A 10,661-nucleotide genomic window follows, 5' to 3' on the forward strand; every position below is an offset into this window, starting at 1 on the left:
GATTTGTACACACTCATAGGAAAAGGGGGAAGCCCATAATTAAAATGTTCAAAGGGGCTTTATGCTTCACATTCCTTACACCCAGACAAGCACTGGAATTCACTCTCTGGGCCATTCAAATTAAACCCTGACAGCCTACGTGCAGAGGGCTCTAATTTTCCTCTTTCCTGCTATCTGTCTCCACTCAATCAGCACAGTTATTCCCTTTTTCTATCTGCTGAAGCGCCTGACCCAGAGCAGGACCAAGCAGGCTGCACTGATTCTGAAAGACATTCAATCAAAGCTCCAGCCACCATGAGGAATAATCTAGGTCACCCAATGAACTGGCCTTGCTGAACCAATGTTGTTTAATCATCATGACAGATGTTAAATGGCTGTCTCACTCTAAGCAGCACTGCCTGTGTCTGTGGAATGAAAACTGCACTGCAAAAGAAGAGCTCAAGCAGATCCAGGGCTCAGAAGGGACAGGCAACTCCCAGTGAGCTCCATCAGGACCCTGAGAAAAGCAAGAAGGCTCAACTGCAGCATGGACAGTAGCCTGAGGTGACAATCTGTACATTCAGAGTGGTTTGGATTGGAAGAGACCTTAAAGATCATTCAGTGTCATCCCCATGCCATGGTCAGGGACACCTCCCACTAGCTCAGATTGCCCAACCTGGCCTTGAACACCTCCAGACAGAGGGCATCCACAACCTCCACAGGCAACCTGTGCCAGTGTCTCCCCACCCTAAAGAATCTCTTCCTAATCTCCACTCTCAGTCTCCCCCTTTCCAGCCCAAAGCCATTGCCCCTCATCCTAGCACTACAAGCCCTTGTCCCTCCCTGGATGGAGGGAAGGAAGCAGCAAGGAAGTGATTCTACCTGTGTGGGTGGCACTCCTGAGACTGACCCTTAAGCACTCTTCATAATTCAGGCTGGGGCTGAAGGAGAAGCAAAGCAGCAGGGTGAGTGTAAAAAAAGATGCTATAAACTCTGAAGGGTCACAAAAAGGATTTTCAGACTAAAGAAACCAAAAGAATTATCTGCTCCACCTACCAAGATAAAACTAAGCAGCAGCTTGACAAGAGGTAATAGGCACTGCTGGGGCTTTGCAATCGATCAGAAAGATACAGCAAGACCCAAAGGCAGGAGCAAGGCAAACTCAAACGAGCAAACTGGGGGAAGGAGGAACCCCAGGAAGCAGGGATCTGGACTGAAGGAAGCAGGAAATGCTGGGCTACTAGATCTTGCTGCTGATAGATCATTACCCACACCAATACAGCAGCCACAAAGCAAGAGATGAAAGGTCTGCAGTATGCTGTGCATTAACACATGCAGGAGCTGCACAAGACACAAAAGTAGGTCTACAGAAGGCAATTAATGCATTGCTGCCTGGCAGCTCTGCCTGAAGATACTGGCAGGCATTAGGCAACAAATGCTGTTCAAAGCAGCAGGCAAATCCAAGGCAGGAAAGGTTTTTCTCATGCACTTTAGAGAAAGATTGTGCTCATGCAGAGCTTCAAGCTTGGAGGAGAGGAAGGGCCAAGGGCTTGGAGTGACAGGAGAAGGGGCAATGGCTTTGAGCTGGAAGAGAGGAGATTGAAACTGGAGATTAGGAAGAGAATTCTTGACAGTGAGGGTGGGGAGACACTGGCACAGGTTGCCCAGGGAGGTTGTGGATGCCTCCTGCCTAGAGTCGTTCAAGGCCAGGCTGGATGAGACCTTGAGCAAGCTATGTTGGTGGGAGGTGTCCCTGCCCATGGCAGGGGGGTGGCACTGGATGAGCTTTAAGGTCCCTTCTAGCCCAAACCATTCTGTGATTCTCTGACTGCTATGACTTGGTGAACTCATCCAGAGAGTGAGAGATCTTGCTTTGCAGAGGTGAACCAACATGTCCTGTACTGAGCCATCCATACCTGCACCACAAAACAGAGGTCAGAAGGGTTAAGAACAAGAAATGCTGTGACAAAAGCTGTGCTGTGCTAGGCAGACTGTGCATGAAACTGCAGAAGGCTCCACCAACCCCAGCCAGGTGTCTCCCAGTGTTGGAGTCCTGCATACTGGATTTCACTGGGTTTCAGTTCCAAGAGTGAGTCACTGGTGGGAAAAGAGAGGTAAAGGAACAAGAGCTTTTCTCTCTGAGAGAATGGAGATGCCCTTGAAAAAAGGTAGCACCTCATGCTTACTGCCAGGTTTCTTCTTGGCTTCAGATGCAAACTACTGAGTCTTCAGACTAAACTGAGCAAATGTTTGAACAAAGAATGAGGCAAATTGTTGTGGTTAAGGAAAGAATAAACCTCTCTTGTTTGTGTGATCTGTAATGTGGTCAGCACTGGGAAAAAAATCAGCCATCGTGGGGAATTACAGCAGCAGCCTTTGTCGTTTTCCCATGCTCAAAGGTCATCTATCATCTGGTTTCTTTCCCAGGGAGATCAAACAATGACTGCATCAGATCACAGCTGCCTGCAGAAAGCACCAACAGCTGCATGCCCCTCACCTGTCACCATCTCAGAATGACAGCCACATGCAGGCTGGCACAGCCCCTCAGCAGCACCAAGCCCAATCTAGAACTCTGCTCTACAAGACTCACCTCAAACCATAGCCCAAGAACCACATCCAAACCACCCTGAAACACAGCCAGGCTGGGTGACTCCAGCACCTCCCTGGGCAGCTCATTCCAGTCCCTGACCACTCTCTCCATTAAAAACTTTCTCCTAATGTCCAATCTAAACCTCCCCAGCCTCAGCTTGAGGCCATTCCCCCTTGTTCTGTCTGCAGTTACCTGTGAGAAGAGCCCAGCAGAAGCCACTCCACAATGTTCCTTCAGGCAGACAGCAATGAGCTCTGCCCTCAGCCTCCTCTTCCTCACACTAACCATCCCCAGCTCCCTTAGTCACTCCTCATAAGATTTATTCTCTAGGCTCTCCTCCAGCTTCCTTGCTCTCCTCTGGACCTGCTCCAACATCTCCACATCTCTCTTGTGGTGCCCAAAACAGAACACAGCATTGAGCTGTGGCCTCACCAGAGCCAAGTCCAAGGGGACAATTCTGCTCCTGCTGGACACAACATTTTTAAGCCCAGTCAGGATGCCTTTGGCCTTCTTGGCTGCCTGGGCACACTGCTGGCTCCTATTCAGCTCCTGTCTATTACAACCCCCAGTTCCCTTTCTGCCAGGCAGCTCTCCAGCCACACTGCCCCAAGCCTGTAGCGTTGCTTGAGGCTGTTGAGGCCCAAGTGAACAGCTCCACAGTGAACACAGGTGCTCCCACTAAGTTACTAGAGCCCATATTTACAAAGGCATATTAACATAAGCACTTGGGTCAATGCAGACTTGCACAGCAACCCACAAAAAAGGGCACTGCTCTACGGCAAACTCAACCTAGGGTGTCAAGCCTCTATGAACTGGAGCCCTGCTTAACAAGTCATCAGCAATCTGAAGAGGCAGCAGTGTATGATGTCAAAGAGGCACCAGCTTGCAAAGCTTCAAAACTCAAACTGCTCTTCTGGTGGAAGTCAGAGAGGTGCATATGAAGTGTCAGCCCCAGAGCACGGGCTGGCTGCTGGTGAGCAAGCAGAGTGACTCACTGGGAGCAAGCACAAGGAGGCTGTGACTCAACACCATAACCTTCTACAGCACAGCAGATAGCACAGAACAGCACAGAACAGCACAGAACAGCACCAAGGTAGGAAGAAAAAAACAAAACCAGCCTCCAGTGACCACCACTTTTATAACCATTTAACCAGTCCTTGGTTTGCACTTGAGGCTCCCAAAAATGCTCAGTGGCAAAAGCTTCTTTGCCTCAAGCACTGGGACCCACAAGTGATTGGCTTGGACCCAAAAGTGACCCCAAACTGCCCCACAAGCACAACACACAGAGGTATTTTGCATGCAGCCACTTGTGGGTTTGCTGTATCCTATTCCTCAGCCACTGGATGCTCCAAGCTTGGACTATAACCACATCTGTAAACTATTTCCTACAGATTCTATCCACACACACATTGTATCTGTAAGCACATGCACAACCTGACCCCTCTGGGGTTGGAAAAGCCCTCTGCAATCAAGTCCAACCATCCTCTAGCAAAGCTGAGGCTAACCCACGTGTCCCAGCACCACATCTCTGCCTCTCTGAAACACCTCCAGAGATGAGGATTCAAGCACCTCCCTGGGCAGCCTGCTCCAGCACTTGAGAACCAGGTGAGGTTATCATCCCTGGAGGACTCTGAGTGGCATTTTGTGAGGAAAAACTTCTTCCCAGCAAGAGTTGTCAGACACTGGCATAGGCTGCCCAGGGAGCTGCTGGAGTTCCAATCCCTGGAGGGGTTCCAAAGCTGCAGGGATGTGGTGCTGAGTGGCAGTGGCTAGCAGCAGTGGTGGGGCTGTGAGCTCTCGGGGAGTGGCTGGACTTGATCTCAAAGAGCTCTTCCAACTTCAAGAGTTCTGTGATTCTATGGTTCTATGACTACCTGAGGGTAAGGCCACACTGCCACGAGGAGCTGACCAATACCTGAATTGCCTACATTTGATTGTAAACAAGCCTCAGGCCCTGCCATCCTTTCTGCCACAGCAGATGGGGTGAAATTCCCCAGCAAGAAACCTCAAGGGCACTGGAATTCTATGCTTAAGGGTTTGGGTTTCACATGGATGAGTGTGATGTGTCCACAAGCAGTCACTGAAAGCAGTCTGGGACTGCAACCTATCTGATCCATTCTTAGTTTCCACAGTTCATGGAACGACAAATAGTTACATGTGAAAACCAAGAAGACATCACTGAAAAGTGACCTTTCGGTACCTGAAGGGGCTACAGGAGAGCTGGAGAGGGAATTCTGACAAGGGCCTGTGATGATAGGATGAGGATTAATGGCTTTGAGCTGGAAGAGGGAAGATTGAGACTGGAGATTAGGATGAAATTCTTCACAGTGAGGGTGGTGAGGCACTGGAACAGGTTGCCCAGGGAGGTTGTGGATGTCTCCTCCCTGGAGGTGTTCACACCAGGTAGGATGAGGCCTTGAGCAACCTGGAATGGTGGGAAGTGTCCCTGCCCATGGCAGGGGGTTGGAACTGGTTAGTCTTGAAGGTCCTTTACAGCCTGAAGCATTCTATTACTCCATGAAAGCTTGTGCATGGCATACAGCAAAGGAGATGACACCAAAATGCCAACAGCAAGGCAGCCACTAAAGCACTGATGGATTAAAACTGGGAGGTGAAAAAGCTGAAACACTGCAGATTGAAAGTAGCAGAGCTAATTCACTTGAGTTTGATGCTGGGTTAGCTGCCTTTGGGATTCCTCTAAGGAAGTGCTTGGATAAACACTTGAGGTATAGCACAGAAGTCCCCCACAATCAATAGCTGCACTGTAAGGAGCTGTTCCTTTAACCACTGCTTTAACACAAAACGTAAACTAAACTTCCCTGTGGCAGAGATGACAGCTCTGAGGCTCTTCCCTGCATCACCACTGCCAAGGCAACATTCCTGAACTGTCAGACTTGGAGGGAATCACAGTGGTTCCAGATTTTGCCTACTGAACCAAAGGTAAGGGAAGCCTCTCCTAAAGGAAACGTCACAGCCTCGCCATGCCTCTAAGGGGAAACAGAAAAGCAAACCAAGAGGAAGAGGAAAGCAGCTCAACATCAGTCACGTTCTGCAGCCCTAGGAAGCAAGATTTGTGTAAACAATCCACTGGTTAGAAGTCTGGTCCTTTCCTAGGATGCCACTTTGCTTGGAGCAGAGCCAGCACACTGCTTCTTCCAGGATGCAGCTGTGCCCTGCTGCCCCAACCCTTCACAGCCAGCTCTGATGTGCACTCATTTCACTGCCTGTGAAAAAAACAACTCAGCACAGGTTACAGAATTGCAGAATGGGTTGGGCTGGAAGGGACCTCAAAGATCTTCCAGTTCAAACCCCCTTGCCATGGGCAGGGGCACCTCCCACCAGCACAGGTTGCTCATCCAACCCAACCTTGAACACCTGTGGGTAGGAGATATCCACAACCTCCTTGGGCAACCTGTGCCAGTGTCTCAGCACCCTCACTGTGAAGGATTTCTTCCTAGTAATCATTCTCAATCTCCCCTCTTCTAGCTCAAAGCTATTGTCCCTCATTCTATCACTACAGGCCCTTGCAAAAATTCCCTCTCCAGCTCACCTGTAACCCTTTCAGGTACTGGAAGTCTGCTCTAAGGTCTCCCTGGAGCCTTCTCTTCTCCAGCCTGAACAGCCACAGCTCTCTCATATGCTCTGTTTCTATAGCAGAGGTTCTCCAGCCCTCTGATTATCTTTGTGGCCTCCTCTCCAAAAGTTCCAGGTTCTTCTTGTGCTGGGGGCAGTGCTGCAGCTGGGATCTCAGCAGAGGAGAGCAGAGGGGCAGAATCCTCTCTCTTGACCTTCTGCTCACACAGCTTTAGATGTAGCCCAGGATAAGCTTTCCAAAAGGGCTGTTTGCTTACAGATGGCACTGTACTGGGCTGGCTTTCCACTATTTTGATCCTTGGCAAAACTGAGAGTTTTGAAGCTGGCAGAGAGATGCTACCCTAGACACTGAAGGCTGTTCTTACTGTGGTATTTTCAAAAAGGCAAAAGAAATTCTAACTTCAAACCAGTAATAATGGACAGAATCTGGAAGGCAGAAGTACATTACACACTGTGCAGAGCATAATGCATGAGTGCATCTCCAGGAGGTATTTCAGCACTACACAGTTTGGCTCTTTGCTCTGTTATTACCATCTCGGGAATGATGATGAAGGAGGGAAGTAGTTAGAAAAATGGACAAGAAAAAAACAATCCCACAGGAACATTACAGTGCTTCAGCTAAGTTGTTTGTTTGCATTTCAAAAGACCAAACAGTAGCTCATTCCTTCCCCTCACTTCCCCCACCAAAAGAATATTGCCAACCTCTCCCACTTCAGAAGTGGGAATACACTGAGGACTCAGAGGAGGAGGGAAGCAGATCAATCACAGCCATGGAGCTGGGATCACAGTCACAGAATGGCAGGGGCTGGAAGGCATCTCTGGAGATCATGCAGTCCAACCCCCTTGCCAAGGCAAGTTCACCTAGAGAAGGTCACACACAAACATGTCCAGGAGGGTTTGGAATGTCTCCAGAGATGGAGACACCACCACCTGTCTGGACAGCCTGCTCCAGTACTCCACCCTTACAGAAGTTCCTCCTCATTTTTAGATGGAGCTTATTATGTTTGTTTATGCTACTTACTCCTTGTCCTGTCACTGGGCACCACTGAAAAAGAGCCTGGCCCCATCCTCTTGACACTCATCCTTTAAGTATTGATCAGCAATAATGAGACCCTCTCCTCAGTCTGCTCTTTTCCAGACTAAAAAGTCTCAAGTTTCTCAGTCTTTCCCCACAAGAGAGATGTTCCAGTCCCCTCAGCATCTCTGCAGCCCTTTGCTGTGCCCTCTCCAGCAATCCTCTGGCCTTCTTGAACTGGGAAGCCCAGAACTGGACACAATATTCTAGATGTGGCCTCACCAGGGCAGAGTAGAGAGTCAGGAGAACCTCCCTCAACCAACTGGCCACACTCTTACTGATGCATCCCAGGATGCCATTGACCTTCTTGGCCACAAAGGCAATTACTGGCTCATGGCAATCCTGTTGTCCACCAGAGCCTGATTAATGAAGACAGGAGAGACAGAACTGAGGTCGAGAGTCAGAGTGGCACAGCAGAATGGCAGAGAAGTGTCCTTTAGGATCTTGATTCAATGAGCTAAACAGCAAATGTGCACGGCCTGGAAAGCAGCAGCACTGCTGGGGTGGAACTGAGGCCAACTCACCCTGGGGAGCCTCCTGTTGTGTGCAGCTTTAAGGTCCACAAGGACATGCTATAATTAAGGAAAGGAGACTGGTTTTCACATTCCTTCCCCCTTGCACTCCTTTCACCCCCCATCAGCACAGCCTGTGGAGGATCACCATTACTGACATGGCAATGTCTCAAGTTCAGCTGGGACACAGCTGCAGAGGAGTAGGTAGCTGATGAGATCACTGCTCCTAACAGCATGGCTTTGGCACGGGAGACACTCTCCTAGCACACAAGGGGCCCCCGGGACTCTGCTCATGCATCCGGGGGCCTGCTGGGGGTAGGAGCAACTGCATCTCAGAGCCGTGTATCCAGACAACCCCGCAGTGAAAGGGAGAACTGACCTCAGCAGTCCACGGATACACAGATCCGTATTCAGAAGGCATCCCGGGAGCAGGGAGAGAGGTGTTCACCTAGAGCCCTCCACAGGCAAAGTCTGAGGAGAGGTACCAGAGGACAAAACAGCACAAACAACAACAGAGAAGGTGGTGGATTTTGTGATCTCCTGCCCAAAACGCCCTTGTTTTGCATTCAGTAGCAACCAGCTCGATCTGCAGGCCTCTTACACATGCAGCTAAGGTGCATTAAGACTTCTAAGCCAGGATGATCAGCAACGTTACTGCGGGAGACAGAACTACCTCAACAGAGAGGCATGGCTCCATGGCTCAAGCACAAGAAGGCTGTATCTGAGGTCAGCTCCTGCCTTTGTCTCGGGCTCCCGGTGTGCCAGTTATCTGTCCCTCAAGGTGCCTCCTTTTATCTTCTGCTAGTCAGACCCTGATCAATTTGATGGGGCACACGCGTCCTGCGGGCGCATGGCAACAAGCCTGCCCGGTTCAATACCCCCTCGGTGGCAGCAGGCTGCAGCTCCTCAGCATTCATCCAAGCCCCTTTTGTATCAATGGGACATTTGTTAACAGTTTCAGCAAGGAAAAGAGGAGACTGAATGGGCCATAAAGCGAAAACTCTTCTCTCCACACTGCAGCCTCTCCGGTCAGGGCTATGGAAAAGGCAGCAGTGAACATTGAGAGGGATTCTTGCCAATGCTGATCGGTATCTAATGGATGAAGGTCATAAGGATGAGGCCAGGCTGTCCCCAGCGGCACCCGATGATAGGACCAGGGGAAGGGGCAACAGGTACAAGCTGGAACACAGAAGGCTTCACTTGAGCTTAAGGAAACCTGCTGAGAGGTGCTGAGAGCTGCACAGCCTTGGTGGCAGTGGGCTGCTTTGTCCATCTTTTAAGGGAAATCACAAACGCTCTACAAAGTTTATCTCATCACTGCCTGCACCTTTCCTCTGTTCATCTCAGTAAAACAGTAAGAAAAGCAAAGTACAAAGCAGTAAAAGGCAGAGGTGATATGAAAAACATAGAACCTTAGAGCCTCTAAGATCATCCAGTCCAGCCATCAACCCAACCCCACCACAGCCACTAAACCATGGCCCCAAGTGCCATGGCCATGGGTTTCTTGGACACCTCCAGGGACGGGAACTCCACCACCTCCCTGGCAGCCTGTGCCACTCCCTGACCACTCTCGCAGCAAAGACATTTTTCCTCATCTCCAACCTAAACTTCCCCTGGTGAAACCTGAGGCAATTTCCTCTTGTCCTACCACCCAATACTAGGGAGAAGAGGCCAATCCCCACCTCTCTCCAGCCTCCGAGTCTCAGGGCGCTGGCAGAGGGCACTGAACCCCCCCAGCTCCCTCAGCTGCTCCTCCCCAGCCCTGTTCCCCAGACCCTTCCCCAGCTTTGCTGCCCTTCCCTGGGCACAGTCCAGCAGCTCAATGTCCTTGCAGCGAGGGGCCCAATCTACGCAGCCCACAGACCGCCTCACCGGAGGCCTCTGGGGTCGGTCCAGCTCCCGCCGGAGCCGCCAGGCAGCTGCCGACCCCGCAGCCTGCAGACCCTGCCGGCGCCAAGCCCAGCCCCGCACCGAGCACCGGGCTCCGGATTCGCTCCACACCGCGCCCGGGCGGCCGCGGGGCTGCTCCCGGCTACAAACACCTGACGGCAGCCGGCGACTGCCGCTCGCCCCTCGGCAGCCAGGCAAGCGCCTGGGATTTGCACCGGGGGAAGAGGGAGAAAACCACACAGGACAGCTCGTCTGAGAGGATGCGGACCACAGAGCAGCGAAGGGAAAACCGCACCGCGCCCTGGCGCCCCACAAACTCCCTCTGCCCGTGCAACAGCTTCCCCGGGAGCCAGCTCCGCTCCCCTCCTCGGCGGCACAGCCCCGGCTCCACGGCTCCACGGCTCCACGGCTCCACGGCTCCACGGCTCCGCGGCTCCGCGGCCGCACCTGCCGCGCCGAGCCCGGCCAAGCCGGGCAGTGCCCGCCGCCCCCACCGGCCCGGCCTCTTCTTGCCCCCGACTCACCGTCCGGGGCCGAGGCCGTCGCCGCCGTCGCCGCTGGGGTGGTAGGCGGTGAGGACCACGCCGCGGGAACCGGATCGCCAGTTCATGGCGTGCGCCGCCGCATCCCTCCTGGCCGTGCTGAAGCGGAGCGGGGCGGCCCGGCCCGGCGCGGCCCTGCCCAGCCCAGCCCAGCCTCCCAGCGGCGGCACAGCGGGGCAGGGCCGGGTGACGGCAGCGCTTCCTGAGGCCCGCCGGGGCCGTGCCTCTGCTCCCGCCTCGGGCACTCGCGGCTGCGGCGGCGGGAGCCGGCGGCGGCGGCCACAGCGGGCGGCGGCCCCAGCGAGCGAGCGGCGTCCCCCGGGCGGGCTGCGGCGCGGCGGCTGCGGGGGGGCTCGGCCGCTGCGGCGCTCCGCAGAGCAGCCCTGCCTCGGCCAGGCCGCAGCGCGGGGTGAGGTGCTGCACGAAGGAGTGCACTGAAGCGGAGCTGCTGCAGTGCCAGCCGGAGCTGCAGGTGCTGC

General features: G+C 53.0%; 1 protein-coding gene across 1 annotated transcript in view; it reads right to left on the reverse strand.

Moving 5' to 3' along the window:
• Positions 1-10,362, reverse strand: part of ARHGAP18 (Rho GTPase activating protein 18) — a 93,269-nt gene extending 82,907 nt beyond the window's left edge. The window contains 1 exon segment of the mRNA XM_064170125.1: positions 10,165-10,362. Within this exon segment, the coding sequence (XP_064026195.1) occupies positions 10,165-10,250 (86 nt within the window). The 5' untranslated portion in view covers positions 10,251-10,362.
• Positions 10,363-10,661: the final 299 nt, after the last annotated feature.

This window comes from Pogoniulus pusillus, chromosome 33, assembly GCF_015220805.1.
Source record: "Pogoniulus pusillus isolate bPogPus1 chromosome 33, bPogPus1.pri, whole genome shotgun sequence".
Lineage (NCBI taxonomy): Eukaryota > Metazoa > Chordata > Aves > Piciformes > Lybiidae > Pogoniulus > Pogoniulus pusillus.